The 27,940-nt window shown below is 45.5% G+C and overlaps 1 protein-coding gene across 1 annotated transcript in view; it reads right to left on the bottom strand.

The window, feature by feature from the left end:
- Kiaa1549 (KIAA1549 ortholog) overlaps positions 1 to 27,940 on the bottom strand; it is a 137,976-nt gene that overhangs the window by 51,010 nt on the left and 59,026 nt on the right. Inside the window, exons 5-11 of the mRNA XM_047562094.1 lie at positions 22,931 to 23,061; positions 20,218 to 20,401; positions 18,032 to 18,091; positions 16,739 to 16,887; positions 13,068 to 13,245; positions 8,940 to 9,124; positions 28 to 224 (exon numbers count right to left, since the gene is read on the bottom strand). Of these exons, the coding sequence (XP_047418050.1) occupies positions 28 to 224; positions 8,940 to 9,124; positions 13,068 to 13,245; positions 16,739 to 16,887; positions 18,032 to 18,091; positions 20,218 to 20,401; positions 22,931 to 23,061 (1,084 nt within the window). The remainder of the gene's footprint in view (positions 1 to 27; positions 225 to 8,939; positions 9,125 to 13,067; positions 13,246 to 16,738; positions 16,888 to 18,031; positions 18,092 to 20,217; positions 20,402 to 22,930; positions 23,062 to 27,940) is intronic.

Raw genomic sequence — 27,940 nt, 5'->3', positions numbered from 1 at the left:
GAACAATCCAGAAAGCCCAATAATAACCTTCCTCTGTGGCGGACGTTCTTGGCAGGGATCTTTGACTTGGGGCTTGGCACGTCTCCATTTTCAGAGGGCGTGGTGTGGTCCTTCACAGGTCCTGGCAGTGGTGCTGGCTCATGAATAATCAATATGTCATCTTTATTGTGCTGACCCAGATGCTGCTTAGCAAAATCGAAGCCCTTCACGCTAGGGATCTGCAGCTAAAACACACACACACACGCACACACATACACACACATACACACACACACAGGCAGACACACAAACGAGGTGGTTAATGTGAAATCTGAGCACGTGAAGAGAGGTTACGAGGACTAGACAAGAAGAGCATGACCCCCAACCCAAGACTGTGCTGGCAATGCCACCAACCCAACCCAGTAAGCATCTCTATGACATTGACTGTATGCAAGGTTCTGTTTATTCCTAGAATTTGTGACAGATGCTTGCAGAAGATTAAACAAGAGGACAGGATTAAATAGCTAGAACATAATACGAAAGCCTGTAAAAAAACACAGAACCTGTCCCCTTGTCACAGTGGACTATGGAAAGAGACAGGGTAAGACATTCTTTATAGGGAAAGAAGGACTTAAGCCAGTCCTTAAGGACAGGTAAAACTTGGGGAGCTACAAAGAGCATGTTCTAGATTATGTCCAGGGCCAGAGAATCCTGAGGCCCAAAGAGGTCTTATCAGCTGCACTAGAGGGGCCAGAGTGCAGGGGAGCGGGAGAGAGAGAAGGCCGGCACGCACACCCACTCCCAGTACCGGCTCCTGGAGCTCGCCCTCTGGGCAATCAGAAGACCACTAAATGTTGTAAACTGGCAGATTCCTAAACTCCAAGCAGACAGGACACAGGGGACCAGTAAGAGAACCCAGTGATGCCACATTCTGGAAACCACAAAGGCATGAGCCAAAATCCTTGCCAAGAAAATGGGAAAGAATGGAGAGCAGTAGGATGCAGCAGGAAGGAGGTGGAAACCAAATAGACACAAAAGACAAAGGAAGAGCAAAAACCCAGTGATGGCCTGGAAGTTTCGGACAGGACATCCCAAACCAGAAGTGAGGGCAAGGGAAGGAGGTGAGTCCTAAAGGAATGACGACTGAGGAGATAAAACGACAGGTCTCACTCTAAACAGGCTAAGGTGAGATGGCAGAAAAGGTCCCAGAGGAAAGCAGCTTGGTGCAGCTGGAGACAGGGACTAGGGACCCGTGGGCTGAAAACCACCTGTCTGGAGGTGGCATGCAGGGGAGCTGGGGTTTTCAAAATGAATATAGGCTCTGTGAATATAATGTTGTAGAACATCTAAGAGTTTGGGAAGAAGAGAAAAGGAAGCCAGGGAGAAAAGAGAAGGTGACTTCTAAACAAGAGAAGAATTTGCAAAGTTCAGTGTAATCGAAGCCAAAGGAGTGAAGAATATCTAGAAAGGAAAGGTCCACAGAAGTAATGGGAGCACAAAGCGGAAGGGGGAAGAGGTCTTCAGGAAAAGTCCACACTCACACTGGTGGGGGCAGGAGCCCCCCCAGGACATATGGCAATGACTGACCTAAAACCTATAATCAGGCCCATGAGCCCACACCTGTGGATCCAGGCCTCAGTTTCTAGGCCTGTGGTGAGATAGGATGGACACCTGAGGTACCCAGAGATATGGGGTATCTTTTTTTTTTTTTTTCAGAGTTGGGGTTGGAACCTAGAGCCCCGGGCAAGCTGGGCAAGTGCTCCACCAGAGTCACAACCCTAGCTGGGGCCCCATTTTTGATGACTCCATTTTTATGACTCTCAATGCATCAGGCATGGGTCTTAACCATTTCCTTACATCCAGCTTGCAGAGTATAGGGAAATAAACTGCCCAAAGAGTCCCTGAGTTGTGTCCTCAGCAGGAATACCCGCTGCAAACTAAAGTCCTTGGGCACACTGTGTTCCACGCCTCTCAGTCAAGACAACCGTTGAAGTCTTGGGAGTGATTTTAGACAATATCCCACATGTAGAAGCAAAAAGGTTTGTCATATTTGTGTTAACTTTATGCACAAATGGGGGACACCAGTGGCTTAAGGGGTCACCTAAGGTCTTTCCCCTTAAATTTTGGTTCCTAGGGATTAAACTCAAGGGTACTCTGCTACTGAGCTACATCCTCTGTCCTCGTTTTTATTTTGAGACAGGGTCTCACTAAGTTACTGATGGTCTTAACTAAATTGCCAAGGCCACCTTGAACTTGTGATCCTCCTGCCTCAGCCTCTGGAGTGGCTAGGATTACAGGCATGCATGGGTCGCTGTGCCAGCCCTATAATGCTAGAAATCCAGGATCAATGGTAGAAGGAAAGTAGTCTGCAATAATGATTTATGCCAGCAGAGGGGGACAAAACTTAGAGTAAAGACAGTTTACAAAGAGTTGCTTGGAAACAAAAGGCGCAAAGACTGACAGCCCATATTCTCTAATTAATAAGATCCTGTTACAAGGCAGGCCATGGGCCCCATAGGCCTATGCTCAGGAGCACGGCTCTGCAAACCATAAACCCATATGCCTCTCCATAGCCTCCTTCTCCCCCCATAAATTAATTTCCTCATCCATGAGCTGGGTCTACCGGGGGACCCTGGGGATGGACAAACATTTTCCTAAGAGTAGGCTTCCCTTTTCTCCTACCTTACAGGAGAGACTCCCCTCTAGCCCACACAGTGGCTTTCTGGGGTGCTCTGTGCAGAGGTGAGGATATCACATAAAAAGAAATTCAGAATGCTTGGTAAATCCCTTTCACTGAGGCACAATAAACCTGTGGTATGGTTGCCTAGTCCCCCATCTTGTATGTATTTCTTAAAGGAAGAAATGCAGACAAGAAACAGGATCATTCAGTCCCTGTCGGGGATGCTGTGAATTCAGATATTCTGTAGAGGGGGGCAGCGGGGGCAGGGTTGATTCTATTTAACAACTTCACCTCTAGCACCTCCCAACCATCAAAGAACACCTCCCTCCTGTGGAAGAATCAATGAGAACAAAAGGACAGCAGGAAGAAATCCCGCAGGCACTGTCTCCTTTCGGGGGACAAGCTCAAGGCAAGGCCCTGTGTTTGATCTGCTGAGCTTAGAAGGGGGATGTTCAAGGTGGATTGCACCGTCTGCAGGGAAATACCAAGTGCCCTGGAGTGCAGGATGCCCACAGCTCACCCACCGTCCTCAGCCACCAGTTCACCAGCGCCCTGGGCACTGGCTCTGGGTCTGGGTCTGGGTCTCAATGCTGTGTTTTGCATCAAAACACAAAGGAATGAAAATTTCCACAGTTGTGTCTAAAAGACTGAAACTACATCTCAAATTTTAAAAAGCAGTAGAGCTAAGATAGGATTGTATGCCTTCTTGAACATTTATGCAGACTTGCAGGTTCGATTTTCATTAACTTCTTTCTAACAACTGGTGGATACTGTGTTCAGCTCACTTAATGTAAGGAAGTCCCTTGTTCATGGTGCCTTGTGGACCCTCCCGCTTGTTTGCTAGGCCTGAGAACTCATTTAGATTTAGATTAACTACACAGCAACACGTTTGGATGCATAAATAATGTTCTTAGCAGCCATCAGCTATACGCCTTTTGGAAACCCAGCAGTTACCTGTCTAATGCTTCTTCCTCACCTGCTGTAAACTTCCATAAAGATTCAACTGTACTCTTAAAAGTGAAGCATCAATGCATGTATAGGTGGAGGAAAAGTAAGGCGAGCCAGAAGGTAACTCCTGAGCTTTAAAAAATCTAGTCCATTGATTAGGATGGAGTTCCTTCTCTCGGGCTTTGAGATGTTGTCCTAATTTATGAAATACATATTATAAATACTGCTTTCATATTGAAATGAAAATGCAAATCCACCTATATAATTCCTGAGTGTCCATCTGTCGAGCTTTTTTAAGATAGCTAGAAAATTGAAATTTGACACCGATTACTCATAGTTGATGATAAAAATCCTCACATGGGGTTAGGATTTTATGGGGCTGCTTTACGCCAGCTGCACCTCCTTTTATCTCCTTAAACAAAGTGCCTTAAGCAAAAGAGTAACAGAATCAACAGTCATCTAACCACCACGGCCATCATTTAATAAATCTTGCTAAAATCCTTTTTGGTATATTTCCCAGTAAGAAAGTGCGTGTCTTTAAGAACTGGGCAACGATCTCTTTTACACGTTCCGGGGTTTGCTGTAACAAAGCAAGGGCCTCCAAGGGAACTGATGTAAAAACACAAACAGTGCTTGCGTCCATGTGCTGCATGCATAGTCCAAGGGAAGGCTCTAAATGCCTTCCCCGAGAAACTGCCGGGCTCATGCAAGGAGTAAGCATGAAAATATATGTGAAAATACTTCATAAATGACAAAATACCATACGAGTGAGATTGACAGCATTATTATGGCTGTTGATTGATGAAAAGTCAAGTAGTTAATATAAACAGCTGAGTCCCCAGGCATCAGATAGTTATAGACATAGATTTGGATACAATGTTCTGTTAGGTCAGCAACAGGATATGACACATGGTAGACCCTCAATAAATATTTGATGACTTAATGAACTTTAGAAAGGTCAGCTGAAGCACCAAACTTACTGAATTTTATGAGGAATCAAGAAAAGGTAATATGTCATAAATGAAGTATACAAATCCCATTGGCTTACTGTTGAGTCCAGCTAACATATTTTAAAAATCCATTAGGGGGTATGAAAAATGGTGGAATGAGACAGACATCATTACCCTATGCACATGCATGATTACACCAATGGTATGAATCTACATCGTGTACAACCATAGAAACGAAATGATGGACCCCATTTGTGTACAATGAATCAAAATGCAGTCTGTAAAAAATAAAAAAATATCCATTAGATCCTAGCACTTCTCACCAGCTGGGAAAGTCACTATCTTTGATGACAACAGAAATTGGACAACTAATCCGTGCTTATACACAAAAGTCATCCACATGCAGAAGGAAAAAATTAAACGGAGACACACACACACCCTGTATGGAATTTGCTCCTTTTGTTTCAACCCTATTTTCTGGACACTGTAACTAGGCTTTCCATTTCTTCTTTAAAAAATAATCTAGAGTTAAGTCTGGCTGGCACTGCATGCCCCGCTTCACATACAGAACAGGCTCCACTCCATATTTTATAAAAGAGGACTCAAAACTAATTAGTCGTCAATATGCATGTTAGGGTCTGGTTCTTTCTAAAGAAAGAAGGCTCTTGCTCTTTCTTTCTTTTATATTTTATGGAGGGAACAAGCCACATTGTCTGTGCCCCAATGGAACACATCACCAAGGAGTCAGGGAGGTCTGGTGGAGCAGGTCAGCCAAATAACAAGAGAGACGCCCGATGAATGTTAAGACAAGTGGGTCATAAATATAACAAGACCCAGATGGAACAAGACACAGTAAAGTCCCCAGTGCTTGGGTTAGACTGTCCCCCAGGGAAGGGGCAGTTAAGATGACAATAGAAACCACAGAGCAAATCCCAGAAGCATCTGAATAAAAATGTGCAATCATATAAAGAGAGGCGCTGCAAGCACTGGGTACTCAACTGATGTAATTTGCAAAAAAAAAAAAAAAAAAAAAAAAAAATCCCCGCAACCGCCATGCTGTTTCCACTTAGAAGGCAAAGTTCTTACCATCTGTCTGTCTTCAGCACAGCCAGCATGCAGACCCTGGAAACCCTGTGACCCAGGGATTGTGGGGCAGCACTCCAAGAGTCTCCCACCCAAGACCACAGCAGGTCGCAGTCGGCTGACCGGTGAACTGAGACTACCTGCGCGCTAGGCGTTCCGCAGACCTGACATGGACTCCAGGTAGCCGCTGGGCACAGGCTGCCCGGCAGGAGGGAAGCGGCCTCAGCCAGCTCCTCCCCAGGCCACTCCACACGGCCTTCCCAAGTGACCTCAGCTAACGGGAACTTGTCCAAGCTGCTGTTCCTGCTGAGAACCCTGCAGTACCTGCCGGCTGCCTGCGGTTCCTGGTACCTTCTCCAGTCCCTTCCATGTCCTGAAGCCTCCCAGCCTGGACTCCACCACCTGGGTCTGAGTGGGTCTGGGCTGTGCCTTTCCTTACAATCTTGCTCCAGTCTGCCTGGCCTGCTCACATTCCCTCTGCAGTCACGTCACCTCTTTCACCCCTCAGCTGCAGCCCGGCATCACCTGCTGTCAGAGGCAGAGACAGCACCTGCGGCAGTGGTCCCTCTACAAGACCTGCTCACAGCGCCATGTGCCAGCTTGGGAGGATGGCTCCTCTCCCTCACTAAGGCCGGGAAGGCACTGGTGGCAGGCTGTTTGGCTCAGGAACATGGTGAGGGAACAGCTATGGTCTGGGCAGCTCCCACTGCGGCCCCCAGTGCAGACCTTAGGAGCAACCCAGGTGCCAATGGCTCAGGAGCTACAATCCCACACTAATAACTGGGTGTGGCCCGTCCCCATCAGAAGGCATAAGTTTCCCTGAGGTCCTGCAGCATCTAGCCAATGCCATCAGGGTGAAGAGGATCTGAACCGCAGCTTTTTAGGTAGTAGTGACAAATGATGACTTTGGACTACAGATTAAAGAAAATACAGATAAAGGAAAGATCCATAGGTGGTTTTTTTTTCCCTTTATTATTAGAAATAAGAAAGGGCCCTGCCTCAAAACATGACAGAAGAGCCTCTCCCTGTTACCATATTTCAAAAATAACCTACTCCCAGATAATCTGAAGAGGTCATCTTCTCATTATAGAGGGAAGGGGGTGTGGGTTGTAGATTCATAGATTTATTGTCTCCAGATGTTTACAGTTCTGGGATTTGCTGGAGGATTCCGGAGAGTTGGAGCAGTGGCCGAGTGATTGGAATGGAGAGAGGAAACAGAGAGCCACAGGAAAGAGAACCTTGAAATTCCAGGGCAGGAGAGTACCCTGCAGATCAGCCAAGGAACAGGCTACAGCACCGAGGAGGTAGACAGGTTTGTTTTTAAATTAAAGGAAGATCATGGTTTCCCTCTGGCAAACCCATGATGACATCTGTAAGGTGAATGTTTATGCCCACAAAACAAGACCCAGCTCCTGGCCGCTGACAGCATGAGCCGGCTGACGTGGGCTCCGCCCTGCAGAAGACCCTTGTAACAAGGCTGCAGACACGGATCGCACATCCTCACACCACCCGACGGGAAAGAGCAGCTCCCAAGGGCGAGAGGTTCCATCTGAAACTGTCCATTTGATTCACAACACCGTCCTGCTCGTGAAAGTATTTCAGAAATAAAATGAGAGAAGGAGAAAGCAGGGGGGATATTCTGTTTTCAACCCAAGATATGCTGACCTCTCTGAGTTTACTGAAGTAACAGAGAATGGATGGGCTTCCAGAAGGAGTGTGTGCCTCAGGAAATGTGGACCAGAAAAGACCTACACACACAGCTATGCTGGTGAAATTTCCCTGTAAGGATCCTTTCATGAGAACAACACCTTCCAAACTCCCGCTGAACTTATTACTATGATATTCACGCTGTGGATCATTCAGGGTGTCAGGGGTTTTTTCCAAGCCATTCACTGGTATAACAACAAAACGACCCAAGCAGACTATGTAAAAATAAATGGAGATGAGCAGAAATACAACATTTACATAAACGATTGTAGTACAGCCATAAGCCTGATCAAGATTTTGCATTTTTTTAGTTAACTCATAAGAGAAAAGGGGTAATCTTCCTTCAACTTTTACAAAACTAAAATAAAACTTGTGTTTTCACAAAGTTTATAATATGCAGAGCTACACTGAGATCATCAGAATAGAGTTAAAAGGCTCCCTTATTCCTTATTCTTTTGTCTTTTGCTTGCTTGTTCTTAATCAGACTTTCAGAGTAGGGCAAGTCCTCTAAATTTGTAAGAACCACGAGGGTACAAGTTAATTCAGTAGACTGACCACCACCTTCTACTCCCTTGGCAAACACACTGATATTCATGTTGAGGTGGATGTCCTAGGTGAGTTCTTCCCTAGGACTCTGGCTTGTGAGCTAGGATTCTGACTCAAAGTCAATTTCTTTGCTCCAAAACCTGATGTGACTGTCAAGATAATATAGAAAACTAATGAAACATACATGTGAAAAGAGAATTGCTATTTCTATAAAAACTAAGTTGAATGCTTCGGAAAAGACACAAGCAAAATGGGCTGCTAAAAAAAATTGCTGTCAAAGTAGGTGTAGGCGAACCAACTTTAAAAAAAAACTACAGAGTGGGGTGAGGGGTGGAGGGAGGCATCAAAAAAAAAAAATCAAGACAATTTTGCACTCAGATTGCCTTGCTCTTCTCAAAGAAACCCAAATTGAAACCACAGCTGATACATTATGGGTATTGTTTATTGCAAGAAAAATCATATAGCGTTCCTCCCAACAGACCAACACTCAAAACAAAAGCAACAAAAAGAATCAGGAACACTGAAAGAATGGCAAATAAATGTCTGCTCATTTTTTGAAGTTAGAAGTTTAAGGCCTGTATTACCAATTTTGAATGATGGAGTGCATAGGTGGGCATCCAACATGGTAGAAAGAGAGTGAAGGAGCTGTCCACTGGAGTTGTGTGTGAAAGAGAAGATACACTGATGTGAGAAAAATCCCCTTGGCCCCTCTTCTCTGAAAATATCCAAAGATGAAAGAGATCCAAATTCATACACGGACAGATATGAGCTTCAACTGACTCAGGATGGACATGAGCTTCAACTGACTCTCTCAAAAATGAAATCCCGGGAGACTCCAAAGCTCACTTCACCTGAGCTTTGCAGTCTCGCGTTCCTGGCATGTATCCACTACAGAAGAACGGGGCTTTCGGTTATGCAGACCTGAAGGCAGAGGACACCAGCCCAGAGCCAGAAGATGCCTGTAATGGCTCTCTCCCACTCGTCAGTATCTAGAGCCTAGACCCATCTCTGTCCCACAAGGTTGCTGAAGTGATCCGGACCCTTACCTTCTGCCGCTGCTGAATATTGGCCACAGTGTCAGGCTGGAAGTCCAGCTTGTCCGTGCGACAGAGTTTCCAGTAGAGGATGACGATGATCACCATCACCACCAGCACTGGGATGACCACACCAACGGTGACCCACAGGTTGCTGCTCTGGGACTCCGGAGACGGCCTCTTCACCCTGTCCAGAGCTGTGGACAGGAAGACAGTCTCTCAATGATGCCTTGTTAGCCCAGGCACTGGACCGAATGCGCCTTCTTCCACGAGGAACTCAGCAAGTCCCCATGCCTTCAACTCAAGACAACAGGTTATAACCTCCCAGCGACAGGAAACGTGAGCAGGATACACAGAATGTCCCATGCAGGAGACATCGGCAATCATGTGACACATCCGAAGTTTCCTGTGGCTAATTTAATGGCAAAACTAGGTTGACTCTAGGTCTCTTGCCTTCTGGTTTATTTTACTAGCTTGTCTCTGAATTCCTGCTGTAGTACATTTCCATATCAAAAATGGTTCTGTAAAACTTTGATCAAAAGTAGTTCTTTTCAAAAGTGAAAAGCAGGGCTGGGGAGATGGCTCAGTCGGTAGTGCTTGCCTTGCAAGCACAAGGCCCTGAGTTCATATCCCCAGCACCAAAAAAAAAGTGAAAAGCAGCTATCTGTCCAGATCACTGCTGTGACCACGGTACTGCCACAGCGGGAACTCACACCCTCTCAGGTCTCAGGAGAGCACAGGAGCCTGCCTAGGAGGCTACCCAAGGCCTGCCCACTCAGTTTCTCCACTTACCCACAAACCAACTTTCTTTCTCCTTCCTTCTTTCCTCCCTTCCTTCCTTCGGACTGAATCTAGGGATACTTCACCACTGAGCTACATCCCCAGCACATTTATTTTTTATTTTGAGACATGGTTTTCCTAAGTTGCCCAGGCTGGCCGCAAACTTGCAATCCTTCTGCCTCAGCCTCCTGAGAAGTCACAGGCATGCACCACAGCATCTGGCTCCACAAATGCTTATTATATGTGCCAGATGCAGTTCTAAAGGAGGACACAACAATGGACAAGAATACAAGGCCCTCAAGGAGCACAGGTTCCATCAAGTAACTGACTCACTAACTAATGTCATATACTACTGGTGCTGTGTACCAAGAGAAGTGACTCATGAGATGCCGCACAAGCACCCAGGCACTTGGTTACTTCCACTTCAGCTACTAAAAGATAATAAAGAAGGTGCTGTTCATAGTGGGCTCAATCATGACAGCCAAAGGAGGAAACGACCCAAATATCCATCGACAGGTGAAGGGATGAGCAAAATGTGGTACACTGGTACAATGGAATACCACTCGCTAATAAACAGGAAGGAAATTCTGATACACGCTACAACATGGATGAACCTGGCAAACATGCTAAGTGAGAAGGTCAGACATGAAATGTAAGTATCATACCATTCCACATACATGAGGTACCTAAAATAGGCAAGTTTTTAGAGATAGAGAAGAACAGCTTGCCCAGGGATGGGGGTGGCAAATGGGGAGGCATTATTTACTAGGTAAAGTTTCTGTTTGGGATAATGAAAAAACTCTGGAAATGGATAATGGAGACAGTTGTGAACACTGTGAATCTAGTTAAAGTTACTGAATTATACACTTAAAAGTGGTAAAAATGGGGGGCCGGGGATGTGGCTCAGTGGTAAAGTGCTTGCCTAGCATACCCGGGGTCCTGAGTTCCATCCCCACCACCAATGAGAAAAAAAATGGTAAATTTTATGCTACATATATTTTACCACAATTTTTCAAAAATGATAAAGATGGTTCTTAAATTTTTCTGAGGTGTACTCCACTGTGTTTGGAAACTGAAATCCTAACACATGGTTATGGGCACTGCCTTTACTTCCTCATCTGGGACCCTCCCTGAGCACTTGGGTTTTAATGGAAACTCCTTTATTTAAGCTACCGAGTGCGAATTTTTAAAATCATATTAAAGCAAATCTTATGCTTTGAATGAGCCACTCCTGACCACAGTCGTGCCCACCCACCCCTACCTCAGTCCTACCTTCTTTCATACCCTGGACCATAATCTGCTTACCCCACTTCAACGCCCCTGGGCCCCAGACTCCTTCACTGGGTCCTTACCGACCTGGACTGTGCTTCATGCTTCTCCCACTCAGATTCAGTCATCGAAACCCAAATGCCCACCCCTCTCACCCCTGAAAGCTGCCTCATAAGGACCTCCCCAGGAGGACACTAATCTCACCCTGTCTAAGTTCTTTTGTTCTTGTTGTCTTTGTTTTGCAAATGGTGCCTCATTATTCTTTTTAAATGCCTCTTATTACGTAAATGTATACTTGATACACTGCCGGCTCTGCTCTACAACCTGGCCACGACGCCAGGTCTTGTCTTTCAAATCCATCCTTAGTCGACATTGGCAGGGACTGAGTCTTATGCTTCTTCATCTCACATGATAGCTAATACCACTGTGGGTCTAGAAGTATCTGCTCAAAGATGTAATATCAAGAGATTCCTGGGGTAGGTGTCTGTTTGGGTTGGACCCCTGAGAGCAACCGGGAAGGGCAAGCATCCTAAATCCAATGGGCTATGAACAAGGCCCGAGTAGAGCAGACACTGCAGGAGACGCAGGGAAAGTAACGATGGGTCAAAACTTTGGATTTTAAAATTTAACCTGAAGATAATTTATCTATGTAGGTTGTTCTGCATAAAAATGACCTTCAACAGAGAAGCAGTGTTAGCATCTACCAAGGTGCTGAGAGATCTGGACACTCGTCCGAGTTCCAGCCGACTAACCACTGGAGAGGCAGAGACCGAGCAAAGCCAGGTGGACTCCAGTGTCCCGAGGCCCCTGGACTGACCCTGGCTTCAGCTGCAGCCTCCTTCTGCCACTGACTCTGAAATTCCAGGATTGAGAAGGGAGGGGCAGGAGCAGTCTGAGGGAGGCCTGAGAGGTGTCCCTATCCTGCTGCACTCACCTTGTTTAAAACCTAAGTGGGTGAGCTGCCTCTCCTGCCATCGGAAATGTCACCTGTGAAGCCATGTCAGGAAGTGCTTTTGCTCTCATGTCTTACTGCCTTGAAACAGAAGACACTGACACGCAGTACATCCCAGATGCGCCAGCACAACCTGACCCTGGTTATGGCTCACACCGTCCCACCGTCTTCCATCAAATGGAAAAAGTGTGTCCAGAGCCCTGTCCTGGACACTTTCTAAGGACAAGACAGATTTCACAAAGAACCTGATGCTCCCAAGGACAGTTTCAAAGCCGTCACCTTTTGAAACTGCTTTGTCTCCCACCTGCGCTCTGTGAAGGGTTTCTGGGCATTCTCTGATGCCAAAACATTTCCTTAAGGCTTTGCTATTGGAGCAAGTTTCCCCAAGCTCTTAAAAGGACTGCTCTGGATCCCAGAGGGAAAACATCCACATTAAAATAGTCTGATTTGTAAAGGTATATTTAGAAAAGCAGGCTCTTCCGTGCCTCTCCTTTTCCTTCTTTTTAAATATGTACCCAAAATCTGAGAGTTGGAAAAGAGACACCAAGAGCAGCCATGGCCAGGGAGCAGGGGCTGAGGACCTTCCAACAAAAATAAAGATCAAAATACCTCTTTCTTCACTGTGGAGTGGTGTGAGGGTAGGGTGGGAGAGGAACAGGGTGGAAAAGGGTAAGGATCAAGGGCTTCTTTGTGTTGAAAGACCCTAAAAGGAGCCAACAAATCCAGAGTGCACCTCCCTGCTTCCTGCGTGACTCATTGTCCCCACCAACGTTCAGAACATGACACAGGAGATTTTGGAATAATAACAAAACAAGCATATTATTTTGCCTAAGACAAATTTTTTTAGAAAAAGAAATGGCACAGGAGGAGGGGAAAGGACGTTAACGTTGATGTAAGGTGCTGAAACACTCCTTGCCTGAACGGGAAACAGGAAAAGCAGCAGCACCCACCACAACTAGAAGCCCCTGGACTCTAGAACAAAGGGGGTCTCAGCAAATGAGCTTCAACAAATGACATCTTGTATAAGTGCCAATTCAAAACAAGGGTCTAAGGCACAAAGTCCCACATCAGAATGCTGGAAACTCAGAGCTCCTGTCAGGAGAAGCCTGGCTTTGGGCCCCAGCACAGCCGGGACTTACGCTGGGCAATAGCGCCTTGGATTCGGTACCCCAAGATAATCGCTGCTCTCTGAAGGTCTATCTTGTTAATCAGATCTGAAGACTTGACGGCACTGAGTCTCTCCCCGTCCTGATCCTCCACAAAGTAGATGAGCTGCACGGGATTGTCATCTCCCTCCAGCCTGGACACATTGACCACCTGAGAGAACAGAAGTCATCAGCATTGCAGAAGCTCACCTGCCCTTCCTCAGGCCACCCACCGTGACTGCGACCCAGGATTTACGCCTCACAACAAGCCCCTTCCGCTGCCCAAAGCCCACCATCACCAAGGAGCTCTCTTGATGGCAGAGAAGGACAACTGCACTTGGTCCTGCTCAACATCTCTGAAATACCGTGGCCAGCAAGATACATGGGACTGAGGGCTTGCGAGTCCCAGCAGTCTAGACGTGTCACTGACAAGTTCCCACAGGCCCGCCAAGCCACGGGGGGCACTCCTGACCTTCCCGTGAAGTCCCTCCTCTCAACCTCAGCACTACTGACCTTTGGGGCCAGGTATCTTTGACATGCAGAGTATTCTAGGTTGGTTAGCAACATCCCTGCCCTCTACCCACCAGATGCCAGGAGCAACTGACTTGCCTGCACCACACAAAGTGACAATTGAAAATGTCTCCAGATGTTCCCAAATGTGACCTGTGGTGGGGGTGTGGGCAAAAACACCACCCACTGAGAACCGCTGGTTTAGGAATAATAAACCTTGTGAGTTTATGATCTATAGGTCAAAGAGAACTCGGATACACCCCAAAGCCTAACTTCCTTCATGCCACAGGACAGACCCTTCCCATCAGCACCTGAGCACTCCGTCCGCTTGCTGAATCAGGGTGTCACATTCACACAGCGTTTGTTGCACTGCCATTTCTGTTAATAACATGAAAATATTTTACTGCCCCTTTAGACTCCAGCAAAGCATTCGGTTCCTATCCTGAGATAAACTTCAATGAGTGCTTTGTTTTCCTTGTGAAATTTGGATTTCTGGTCTGTACTTTTGCCGTTGGTAAAATGCAGCAGCCACTTCTCTGTCCACTTGTGCGGGTTTCTGACATTGCCCTATGCTCTGGGTATCACAGCTAGACTCCTTCGCCATGGGAAACTTCTGCAAAAGTCAATGAATTTAGGATTTCACTGCAAACTCCTTTGTTCAGATCATGTCCAAAGACCCTTAACAACATGGGTCCAAACTCACCCTTCAAGAACATCCGTCATACTCGACCCTGAGAAGGCCTGTCTGTCCTGTCCTCTGCCTGCTGTTGGGAAGCCCATTTACTAAGCACGTCTGCTCCCCTGTCACCTCCTCCTTCCCGATGACCATGCTGCAGTGACTAACCTTTTATCAGCCTGTAGAATGGAATATTATCAAAGGGCTACAGAAAACCATGTGGATTATGTCCACCTGTCCCTCTGTCTATATGCATACATATGGGAAAACAAGATTTCTTCTTGTAGAAATCAACATTCCAGGGCTGGGATTGTGGCTCAGTGGTAGAGTGCTTGCTTAGCACGCCTGAGGCACTGGGTTCAGTTCTCAGCACCACATACAAAACTAAATAAAATAAAGTTATTAGTTAAAAAAAAAGGAAGAAAGAAATAAGCATTCCAAATGTCCAGTGAAGCCGCCCTGATCAAAGCCTCTCACCAGCTTGTCCATCTGAAAGTCACTGGCAGGTCTAACTCCAGCATCCCCTAGCTGACGGCTACTTCAACTGGGGTCTGGAACCATGATGAGTCTGGTACCTTGGGAATCATCACTTTGGGAAACATTTTCAACTTCATTTTAAAAATTAGTTTCAACACCATAAAAATCAGATGGCCCACTGGCAATTCAAAATGTACATGTAAAAAAGGTAAAGAAATAAAATTAAAATCTACTGAAATTCAACCAATTAATGAAAACCAGAGCAAACATTTTGATATATTTCCTTCCATTCTTTCCTCCCTTGAATTCTATATTAATATTTGGATCATACTGCATATGTCTTTTTTAGTCTCTTTTCACTTAAAAATCCCATACCAGTAATTTTAAAAACTAGTAGCTGCGGCTGGGTGCCGTGGCGCACGCCAATAATTCCAGCAGCTTGGGAGACTATGGTGGGAAGATCGCAAGTTCAAAGTCAGTCTCAGCAAAAGTGAGGTGCTAAGCAACTCATTGAGACCTTGTCTCTAAATAAAATACAAAATAGGGCTGGTGATATGGCTCAGTGGTTGAGTGCCCCTGAGTTCAATCCCTGGCATCAAACATAAATAAATGAATGAATAAATAAATAAATAAATAAATAAATAAATAAATAATGGCTGCATAATATTCCAACATATAAATATTTGCTATTTATCCCCAACTGCTGGACATTTAGGTTCATTCAACTTTTCCACATTTACAAATTAAGCACAAATTGTTGTGGTGAATTGTGTACTGTTGTCTACAAATCCTTGACTCCATGTTTGGTCACTCTAAAGGGAACAAGACGCAGAACTTGGTTTACAAGCAGTCTGTATCAGACAGCATCATTAGCATTAGGTAGATTGGTTAACTTTCACAAATGTGATATTCCTACTTTGGGAGTTTGCATATCCAATTTAGCACCTTATTTTTACAGTTTTATGGTGCTCCTAATTGCTTTATGGGCATAAATCAACCCACACTCAGATCTTGAACTCTATAAAGGCTGTAGAGCAAGGTAAAGCTTTTATAACTCATTTTAATTTTTATTCTTTGTTTTATGCTTATTTAATTTTTATTAGTTTTTAAATTTCTCTCCATTACTGCAACTGACAAAGGAAGCACATTAGAAACCTAAGAATCACATCTCCTGGAGGGGACACAGAGAAATGCCAAGAGGGAAACCCTCGGTGAGAGTGTCGGGGACCAGGAAGTCCTCATCCTGGCCAAGGCCACACGTCGCATCTCCGTCTCTGATGCCTCCACACCCGCCTCCCACCCCCTGCCAGCCCCACAGCAGCAGCCCTGAGTTCCACCCTAGTTTCCTGTTTCTGAAATGCAGTAGTTCTAAACGGCCCATTTTCCTAGCCTGGCAAGTCAGCAGTTGGTAAAGAAAAAAAAGCCCACACCATTCACCTGCAGAAAGGAAAAAATAACAGCCCAACTTCCAGCGTCCTGTGAGTTTGTGCATTTAAAATGGGTCACCTTCCAGTTCAAACAAATCTGTCTTGTGTAACCTGGCTACCAGTTTACCAATGCGAAGAAGATCTGGGGTAACATGAGACACCCATGTTGGTGGGAGGCAGAAAACCACCCTCTCTCCATCCTTAAGGCCTCTTCCAGATAAATGATTCATCTCTACAATGTCATCAATAACAACTTTCCATTCCATAAAATTGGCTACATTTTGGTAATTTAAAAAAAAAAAAAACTTCAAAAAAATAAGCTCTTGCATTGTTATGGCAATCCAGTAACAATTCTTGTGCTCCACTCCCCGAGGTCCAGTGCTAGACCACACTCTTACTAAGGACTCAGTCAACACTCTCTGGACTCGAGTTGGGCCAGCAATGCTGCTGCATGCAGCTGTGTCCGATGGAGCAATCAGTTGAGATCAGAATTGTTTCCTGGCATTTCCCATTTGCATGAGGCACAGCAGGTTTTGATGGGCTCTCCCTCTCCCTCCCTCTCCCCCTGCGAGTACCTGCACCACGCTGTTCCCTGCAGCCACGGTGGCCCTTCTCCACATGCGTCTCTTGGTGGGAACTTCACTCAGCAGCTGGGCCAGTTTGCGCTCCATCTCAGCCTGAAACACCTCGTTCTGGAGCTGCTTCTCCACGACGCCCAGGAGGACTGCATGCAACAGGAAACACACGCAGCCCCAGACAAGTCAGAGGCAGCAAGGGTGGGATGCATGCGTGTGCGCGTGTGTGAGGTCGAAACTAATACAGATGACTATAAATGCCAATCCCTGGAGAGGAGACGTTAAGAGCGGGAAAACTGACACAAACAGGGTGACGGTGGACCCAGCAGTGCTCTGAGTCTTATCTGAGTGTTCTGCAGGCGGGTGGCCAGAAGCCCCGGGAACGCAGCACAGCAGGAGCTCTGGAGCAAAGAGCATCTACCCAAGAGCCAACATTTTGTCTGTCTGCACTTATCTGGAAACTTCTGGGAACTGTGCATTCTTATCTCATCTTAAGACTTGGACTTACAAACTAACTTGAAGAAAGGGTGTCTGGCTGCCCTCTGCTATCTGCCTTGGACGAGATTATCTAAACAGACAATCGGCTTATCAGCATGGTCCAGGGGCAAGCAGCATGTGCTTTCCAGCCAGAACTAGTTTCCACCCTCTGTGAGCTACAACCTCAGGCAAGGCTCTTAATCGCTATGAAAGTTATCTAGAAAACGAGGTCCATGTGCCACGCAAAGAGGCAGACCTTACTCGGGATGCTCTACCTTAAGTAAGAACTGGCATCCCGTAAATGCGGATGACGCTACTTGACACGCTCCCTACCTGTGCCAATCACGTGCTGCCTGTACTCTGGCACTGAGGGAGCAGCTAACGATCAGTTAGACTTTTGTGGACCAGGTTAGAAAGCCTTTCACTGCAATGCCTCCCTCTAAATATCTGACCTGGGCCCCATGGCAGTTTCACAATCTATCTTACTTGTCCTTATAAACCAACAAAAACAATTTTAGGGAAAAAGATCCCCATTCTGAACCTCCTCTTGTTCTGGGTCAGGAGATTGTGAATTCTGCTTAGACTCTGCCCTGGACTTATGTATAAGTTTTAAAGAAGGCCAATCCTTTTGTGCCACAACTCAGTGGGACGCATTCCCATAGCCCAATTTGAATCCCTTTCTCATTCATTCTTTGCCAAGAATTTAAAGTACATTTTGTCCTCAATTTAGGAAACAGGAAAGGCGTGTCACTCTCCATACGCCCTCACAGCCTTCTCATTCTTAAAGTTCCCGAGTCATCATTAAGTCCAGCTCACCTGTTCGGACCCAGGAGGACTTCAGGAGCTGAGACAAGTTGAGCCGTGGGTACTGGAAGGCTACGGAGAGGACAGAGGCGGGAGGGAGAGTCCGTAAGAAGCACGTCCGCAACAGTCAGAAGGGCCCGCGCCCTGGGAGGACCCGGCAAGTCACACAGGGCACCCCTGCTACGCCACCGCGCTCTAAGTAAGGGAGGGCACAATGCCAGAGCAGTGTGGAGACAGACAGGAGGCGGTTTCTGGGCACGGTGTTCTCTAGGAGAGAGGGGGACACAAGAAACAGCGGGCCTCCCCTCACCCCATCACAGGGCACCGCTTCCCAGAGACCCCCCCTCAGGTTCCAGGCAACGCATTCGCACTGTGCTCGTTGGAGCCCGGGGCTCTCCCAGCAGTGACTCGGGGCAAGGTGACGTGTGTCCCGGCTTGCCTGGGACAGTCCTCAGCACGCCCCTGCCGCCCAGCACACTTACTGTTTTAGCTGTCGTATAATAAGTGTAACTGGAAACTGTGATATCCCTGGCTACTTTTTATTTTACACATTATTCTTTTTAACTTAATCACCGATATTTTGACAAATGTTAAGTCCTTCGGCCACTTGGCTGTTCCATTTTGAAAAAGAATCTGATACTTTCTGTCCAACTTCAACTCCAGAGTTTTCCATTTCTGAGGTCCACATTCTCCCCTCCTCCCGACTGCCTCCAGCAGCACTGTGAACCTTACTGCTTCAGCCATGAAGGAAGGTTTTGTTTTCACTTATTATGTTTTATCTTTAACACACAGTAAAATTCACTCCTTTCAGAGTCGACATTAACAGGTTTTGATTAAGTGCACAGTCATGTGGTCACCAGGGTTGGGTACAGAGAGTCCCGTCACCCCCAAACCACCTCTGCCACCCTGCTATCGTCAGACCTCCTCCCACACCAGCCCTGACAGCCACAGACCTGTTCTTCATCCCTATTCCACCGCCCTTTTCTAGAGCTAGAGCGCTTTTTAATAGTACCCCTTTACTCTCAAAGTCACAGAGAGGCTTGTGAGGAGGGCTCTGCGGATCCACTGGCTAGATTCTGAGAAGTTCTGATTTTATCTGATTTATATTCTGGAATTCAGTTAAATATTTCCTTTGAAAAAGAAGGTCTCAGTGAAGCTACTCTGTATGACACCATGATGGTACAGACTTGTCACCACACATTTGTCCAGAGCACACACAGCGCCAAGAGTGATCCCTGACTGCTAATTGGTGCAAACACTCTGGAAAGCAGTATGGAGATTGCTCAGAAAACTTGGAATGGAAGAACCATTTGACTCAGATATTGTATTCCTTGGCATATACCCAAAGGACTTAAAATTAGTGTACTACAGTGACACAGTCATATCAAATTTTATACAGCTCAATTCACAATAGCTAAGCTATGGAACCAATCTTGGTGTCCTTCAACAGATGAACAGATAAAGAAAATGTGGTACATATACACAATGGAATATTATTCAGTCATAAAGAAGAATGAAATTATGGTGTTTGTTGATAACTGGATGGAACTGGAGACTATCATGCTAAGTGAAATAAGTCAAACCCAAAAAACCAAAGGTTGAATGTTCTCTCTAATATGCAGATGCTAACACATAATAAGGGGGGATGGAGGAAAGAATAGAAGTTCGCTGGATTAGACAAAGGGGGATGAAGGGAAGAGAGGTGAGGGGAATAGGAAAGACAGTAGAATGAATCAGACCTAACTTTCCTATGTTCATATATGAACCCACAACCAGTGTAACTCCACATCGTGTTCAACCACAAGAATGAGAAGTTATATTCCATGTATATATGATATGTCAAAACACACTCTACTGTCATGTAGATCTGAAAAGAACAAATTAAAATTTTTTTTAATTAAAAAAAGTTATTTAGCCCTGACATAAATTATGGAGTCTGGGTGGTAACGGCAAGTCAATGTAGGCCTGTCAACGATACCAAATGGACCACCCCGATGGGGTGTCGCCAGGGGAGGGGCTGTCCATGAAGGGAAGGGGGATGATGGAAATCTCTGCATCTTCAGGTCATATTTGCTGTGAACCCAAAGCTGCTCTAAAAAAGTCATCTCCTTTTAAAATTCAAAGTATTTTTAAAACCGGTCCACCAACCAAAACGCCAGCAGCCACTTGCCCAGAGCTTCAAGGCATGCGGTACTCACGCTCTGCGATCTGCAGCACTGGGTACCCCAGGTAGAAGCTGAACTCCACCAGACTCAGGTTCCTGAGCAGCTCGCTCACCTCTGAGCCGTTCAAAAATCCTTGTGTGTTTTTAACAGCAAAGATAATATTCACCGGGCCCCGCCGAGGCGCCATCCTGGAGGAGCCGACAGTGACGTTCAAGATCTGAAAGAAGGAAGTCAGAAGAAGCTTCTAAAGTACACTGAATCATCCAGCTTCACGCTGGACGGCGGACTCTCTCTCACAAGCTCTGACACCCGTTTTTTAAAAAGAGGTGAGTTCTCAAAAGACTATCCAGCTTGCTAACCTTTTGCAAGACTTTAAAACACCCCGTTTATTGAAAATGCCTTTGACATAAATGACATACTGAGCACATTATCCATAATCCTTCCCCTCTGCCTCCCACCAAGTCCCACTGAAACCACAAGGGGCTGAACCCAGGGGAGCGAATCCACAACAGCACCAAGAACAGAGGCAACCAGGAGCCTGTCCCATTCCTGGAGGATGGAGAAAGGACCGGATCATGTTGAAATAAGCCAGAACCCAGGGAACCCAGACCCGAAACCTACACAGGACAGGCCACGGCAAAGCGGGGAGCCAGTCCCCGAGGAGGGTCCACAGAGGCCCCGGGGAGAGAGCGGAGGAGCAGAGGACAATGCAGGCTGGCAGAGGTGATCAGCATGATCAGTTAGAGACCCGTGCCCACGAGCCGTGGGGATGACCTTCCAGCTCCTGCCCTGCCCAACGCCACACCCAGGCCAGCACAGGCCCCGACAGGCAGCCTCCAAGCTCACCCAGAATGCCACAGATCTGCTCCCGGAGGAAAACGAGTCCCTGGGGCAGCAAAAGACCTCTTGAGGGTTTGGACCCAAAGTCAGAGGGAGGGCAGAGAGGTAAGTCCAGGGTGTGCAAGAGAAAAAGGAAGAGTGCCCAGCCCTGCCACCAGGACCAGGAAAGCGCATCCTCCGGAGAAGACCCGCCTCCTCCCAGCAGCGGGAGTGGCCCCTTCTGCCCGCCTCTGGCCACGCAAGCCCACTGAGTGTGTTCCGGTAGTTCTGCCCAGTTCCCTTAGGAGACAGGGTGGGCACAGGAACAGCCGCCCATGTTAACAACCTGAACACCTCCAGACACAGCGCAGAGGCAAGGGATCGAGACCAATGAGCCAGCAATGGCTGCAGAGAAAGCGGACCCAATGGAGGAGAGGGAGGGCCAAGTTTTAGAATTCAAATTAACGTCCTTGGAGACTCTCATGGTGACCTGCACTGTCATTCAAGACAATCTGCCTCATCGCAGGACAGGCTACTGTGAAAAAGGAGCAAAGAAAAACGGATTGGATAACGTAATGGGCGCAGCTGATGATCACATTTGTGACCGGAGGACAGTTTAGAAAATCAAAAAAAAAAAAAAAAAAAGAGAGAGAATAGAAAGATACAGAAAATGAGAGGGAAAAATGCGAAATAGGGAAGGTGAATCCAGGCACCAAAATCTAGTTCACAGGCATGTTAGAACAAAGAACATAAAAGAGGGGGAAAGAAATCAAAGAAATGCAAAAACATCAGTAGCTTCCATGTGAACCGCACGAGGCCAGTCCTGGGATTGGAAGCCACCTCCTCTGCTGAGACGGAAGTGCTGCATGCAGGGTACTCCATGACACAGGGGGAGCACCCCAACCTGAAAGCCTGACATTCTCAAAAGCCATCTGCCATGTTAGCACTCAAAAAGTCTTGGATTTAGAGAGTTTTCAGATTTTCAGAATCAGGAATCTCAGTCAATAAAGTCTATGCAGATATTCCAAAATCTGAAAAACTGAAATCTGAACCACTTCTGGTCCCAAGCATTTTGGATGAGAGATACTGTTATGGTTTGGATGTGAGGTGTCCCCCAAAAGCTCACATGAGACAATGCAGGAAGGTTCAGAGGAGAAATGATTGGGTGGTAAGAGCCTTGACCCAGGGGCTGGGGAGATAGCTCAGTGGGTAGAGTGTTTCTTGCAAGCACAAGGCCCTGGGTTCCCATCCCCAGCACCCCCCCCCCCAAAAAAAAAAGAGTCTTGACCCAATCAGCGAGATTAATTGAAGTGGTAGGTGTGGTGGAGGAGGTGGGAACTGGGGCCTGGCTTTGGGGTATAGATTTGTATCTGGAGAGTGGAGTCTCTCTGCCTCCGGGGCACCACGTGAGCTGCTCCCCTCTGTCTCTCGCTTCTGCCATGATGTTCAGCCTCACCTGGAGCCCTGAGGAATGGAGCTGGACTTGTAAGGAATGAGACCTCTGAAACCGTGAGCCCTCACATAGACTCTTCCTCCTTCAAAATTGTTCTGGTCGGGTCCTTTAGTCCCAGCAACCAAAACGCTGACTACGACAGACATACGACATTTATGAAGACACCAGTACAGGACGCACTCCCCCTGGCTGTTTAGCCTGATTCCATTTCTTTTCAGAACATTCTTGAGTTTCCTGCCTGCAGTCCTCTCCTCAGCTCAGCACGTCCCATCTCCCTGGTCATCAGCTACTCTGCCATCTCCAGGATGCTGGGGCCATGCCCACTGTTCAGACTCCACGCCGCAGGGAGATGGGCGCTGGCCCACGTCATCTGGATTTCCCCCACTGCAGGGAATGAGGGTGAGCCCACCAAACACCGCGGGACAGTTTCTCCTCTGCAGGTACGTTCAACTCTGCATTTGGTGACATTCTCACCTGCACCGTGAGGTTATGGGTCCCCTGGTGGTGCTTTCTCACTTCAAAGAGAGCGGTCATCAGGCCTTTCTCAATGCGCTGGGTGAAGTTGCAGAAGCCAGTATCCACACTGGGAGGCACAAACTGAAGGACTGAAAACAAGGACAGCAGTCACGTCCCATGCAGGTGGTGCTTCTTAAGGATTACAGAGTGAAGAGAGCAAAAGAAATAGTACCTAAATCAACAAATTCATCCATAGCACAGGATTAAGTGCAATGGTGCATTCTTTCTATTTTTTTAAACATTCTTATAAATTTTTTTATTATTTAATTCTTTTTTTTTTTTTTTTTTTTTTTTTGGCGGTACTGGGGATCGAACTCAGGGCCTTGTGCTTGCGAGGCAAACACTCTACCAGCTGAGCTATCTCCCCAGTCATTAATTCTATTTTTGATACCAGAGATTGAACCCAGGGGTGCTTAACCACTGAGTCACAGCTCTCAGCCTTTTTACTTTTATTTTTATTCTTTTTATTTATTTTCGTGGTGCTGGGGATTGAACCCAGGGCCTTGTGCATGCAAGGCAAACACTCAAGGCAAACACAACTGAGCTATATCCCCAGCCCCCTTTTTATTTTTTATTTTGAGACAGGGTCTCAATAAGTTGCTGAGGGCCTCACTAAATTGCTGAGGCTGATTATAAACTTGGGATCCTCCTGTCTCAGCCCCAAGTCACTGGGATTACCTGAGTGTGCCACCACGCCCAGTTTATTTCTCTCTCTTTTTTTTTTTTTTTTTTTTTTGTGGTACGAGGGAATAAACCCAGGGGTGCTTAAACACTGAGCCACATCCTCAGTCCTTTTTTTTATATTTTATTAGAGACAGGGTCTCGCTGACCTGCTAAGTGCCTTGCTAAATAAGTTACTGAGGCTGGCTTTGAACTCTCGATCCTCCTACCTTAGCCTCCCGAATTGCTGGGATTACAGGCGTGCAACACCACGCCCAACTGTTTCTCTTTTTTTTAATATGCACTTTTAAAAGGGATTTTTATTTTTAATTAACACATGAGGACTTGGGGTAGGACATAACATTTCAATGGATGTGTACAACATATAACTATCAGATCAGGGAAACTGGCACATCTGCTCCCTCAAGCATTTATCATTTCTTTGTGCTGGGAATGTTTGAAATCCTCTCTACCAGTTATTTTGAAATATACAATGAGTTGTTTCCACCATAGTTATTCTACTGTCCCATCAGAAGTCCTCCTTCCCCACCCCACAGCCTTTCCAGTCTCTGGTAACCGCTCTCCACTCTCAACTTCTCTGAGATCAGCTTTTCAGTTTCCACATATGAATGAGAACATGTGGTACCTGGCTTTCTATCCCTAACTTATTTCACTTATTGTCCTCTAATTCCATGCATGATGCTGCAAATGACAAATTTCATTCTTCTTTCTGCCTGAATAATATTCCATTGTGTACACACCTCACATTTTCTTTATCCATTCAGCTGCTACGTATGTCTAGGTTGAGTCCCTGTCTTGGCTTTTGTGAGTAGAGTAGAAACTGAATATGCAAGTGCGGTGTCTCCCCAACATACTGATGGCAGTTCCTTTGGACATACACCCAACAATGCAATTGTGGAGCCATGTGGTAGCGGGACCTAGTTTCTGAGGAATCCCATTTCCTCAATGAATATGCTAATGTTCTTTTCCATAAGGAATACACTAATTTACATCCCCACCAACAGTGTATGGAGTTCTCGCTTCTCCTCCTCCCAGCCACGGTGATTTTTTTTTTCTGTCTGCCCTACGACTGTAGGGCATTCTGGGGTGAGAACTCTCACTGTGGTTCTGATTTGCAGTTCCCTGGTGATTACTGATGCTCAGCATTTGTTGGCCCTTAGCATAACCCCACTGGCCATGTGTATATTTTCTTTCAAGAACTGTCTCCTAAGGTCACTTGTCCATTTCCCTTTTTTAATTTTTTTTAGTTGTAGATGGACACAGTACATTTGTATGCGGTGCTGAGGATGGACCCAGTGCCTCACCGGGGCCAGCCCTGTCTGTCCCTTTCTCATTCGGACTGCTGCAGGTCTTGTTGTGGAGTTCCTTACACTTTGGAAGTGAACCTGTGCAGAGACACACAGTGCGCGGGGGTCTTCTGCCCTCCCTTGGCCGTCTCCTCGCTGGTGGGCTGCTTTGCCATTCAGAGACCTTTTTAATTTGATGCACCCCATGTGTCAATTCTGCTTTTGTGCCTGTACTTTTGGGGTCATATCTAAGAAACCCTTGCCCAGACCAATGTCCTGAAGCATCTCCCCTATTTTCTTCTAGTAGTTTCATACTCTGGGGTCATACAATTTAATCTTTGGTCCACTTTGAGTGGATTTTTTTTCCTATTGTGTGTGTGTATGTGTTACTGGCTATTGACTGAACCTCGGGCCTCACACATGCTAGGCAAGCACTTTACACTGAGCTACACTCCCAGCCCCTTGAGTCGACAGGGATCTAGTTTCTCTCCTCTGAGTGAATATCCAGTTTTCCCAGCACCACTTATTGAAGAGACTGTCCTTTTCGCCAATGTGTGTTCTTGCTGCTTTTGTGAAAAGTCAGTGGGCTGTGAACATATGAGTCTACACCGGTTCTCTATCTTGTTCCACCCACGTACGTGTCTGTTTCATGCAGTACCAGTGGCTTTGGTTATGATCCCTGTGAGGTCAGGTACTGTAATTCCTCCAGCTTTGGGGGTTTTTGTTCGTCTGAAGATTGGACCCTTGAACATGGGTCCCTCTACCACTGACTACACCCCCAATTCTTTTTAAACTTTTTATTCCTTATTTTCAAATAGGGTCTCACTAAGTTGTTGAGGATGGCCTCAAACTTGCAATCCTCTTGACTCAGCCTCCCAAGTAGCCAGGATTATAGATGTACACCACAGCACCTGGCCAGTTCTGCTCTTTTTGATCAGGATTGCTTTGAATGTCTGGGTCTTTCATGGCTCACACAAATCTTTTTTTTTTTTTTCTTTTTTCCCTACTTCTGTTAAGAACATCATTGTTATTTTGATAGGAATTGCACTGGATCTATAGACTGCTTTGGATACTATCGACATTTTAACAATATTAATTCTTCTAAATCTTGGACAGAGAATATGTTCCCATTTTTTTATTGTGTATGTCCTGTTTAATTTCTTTCATCAGCATTTTGTACTTTATATTGGAGAGACCACTCGGTTCCTCAGTTCAACTTACTTCTGAGTGCTCTGTTGTTGTTGTTATTGTTATTGTTATTGTTTATTTGGGTAGCTGCTGTGATTTCTTTCTCAGTAATATCATTACTGGTGTATTCAAATGCTACTGAATCTTGCTTGTTGATTTTTGTATCCAAGAACCTTGCTGAATTCATTCATAAGTCCTAAGAGGTGGTTTTGGAGTCTTCAGGTTTTTCCAGCTATGAAATCATGTAGCTGCAAACAGGGAGCCTTCGACTGCCTCCTTCCTAGGTGGCTGGTCTTGATTTCCTTCTCTTGCCTGACAGTTCTGCCAAAGACTTCCAGTACTATACTGGATAAGAGTGGTGACAATGAACATAATTGTCTCCTTCCAGATATGAGAAAAAATAGTTTTAATGTTTCCCCATTCAGCATGAGATTGGCTATGTGCCTCTCATATGCAACCTTTACTGTGTGAAGTATTAGGTCTTTAATTTTTGAGAGTTTCTAATCATGAAGGGATGTTGAATTTTATCACTTTTTCTGCACCTGTTGAGATGATCATATGGGTTTTGTCCTTTATTCTTTTGTTGTGATATGTTTATCAATCTGCATATGTAGAACCTCCTTTTCCTCCTTGGGATACACTCCACTTGATGATGGTGTGTGATATTTTTTTTAATATCTTGTTCGATTCATTTCACTAATATTTTATTGAGAATCTTGGCATCTATGTCCACCTACAAGACTGCAGTTTCTTTTTTGGTCATTGTTGTGTCCTTGTCTGGTTTTAGTATCCATACAATGTGGCCTCAAAGGTTGTGTTTGGAAGAGTTCCCTCATTTTCAGAGTTTTGGAATAGATTGAGAAGACTTGACATCAGTTCTTCCTTAAAGACTCTATAAAAGTCAACAGTGAAGCCATCTGATTCTGGACTTTTTTTGTTGAGAGACTTTTCATTACTAATTCAACCTCATTACTTGTTATTGGTCTGTTTGGGTTTTCTACATACTCGTGGTTCAATTTTGGTAAGTAACATGTATAGAAATTTATCCATTTCTTCTAAGTTTGCAAATTTGTGAGTATATAGTTGCTCATAATAGTCCCTAATGATGAGCTTTTGTATTGCTGTGGTATCAGTATCAGCTGTAATGTCTTCTTTTTCATCTCTGATTTATTTGGGCTGGGCCTTCTTCCTTCTCTCCCTTAATCTTTCTCTCTCTCACTCTGTCTCCCCCCCCCCACCTTTCTGATACTCTACTTAAACATTTGTCAATATTATCTATCTTTTCAAAAAAATCAACTCATCATTTCATTGATCTTTTTTTACTGTTTCTTTCACCTGCATTTACTTCTTCTCTGATCCTTGTTATTTCTACTAATTTTGAGTTTGGTTTGTTCTTGCTTTGCTAGCTAGTTCCTTTAGCTGTGTCATTAAGTTAGTTAGAATTTTTCCTTTTTTTTTTTTTCAAATATATAGGCATTTACTATGAATTTCCCTCTTGGTACTGCTTTTGCTATATCCCACAGGTTTTGGTATATTGTTTTCATTTTCATTTGTTTCAAGAAAATTTTAAATTTCCTTTTGATTTCTTCATCAATTCACTGGTCATTCAAGAGATGGTTGCTTAATTTCCTTATATTTGTACCATGTCTAAAGTTGTTTTTGTTGATTTCTAGTTTCATTCCGTGGTAATCAGAGAAGTTATAAGCTATAATTTCACTTTTTTTGAATTTGTTGAGACTTGTTTTGTGGTTTAACGTATGGTCTATAATGGAGAACATTCCGTGTGTTGATGAGAATGTGTATTCTGCAACTG

The sequence above is a fragment of the Sciurus carolinensis genome, chromosome 8 (assembly GCF_902686445.1).
Source record: "Sciurus carolinensis chromosome 8, mSciCar1.2, whole genome shotgun sequence".
Lineage (NCBI taxonomy): Eukaryota > Metazoa > Chordata > Mammalia > Rodentia > Sciuridae > Sciurus > Sciurus carolinensis.
The sequence above is the reverse complement of the archived record's forward strand: the minus strand, read 5'-3'. Positions and strand labels throughout refer to the sequence as shown.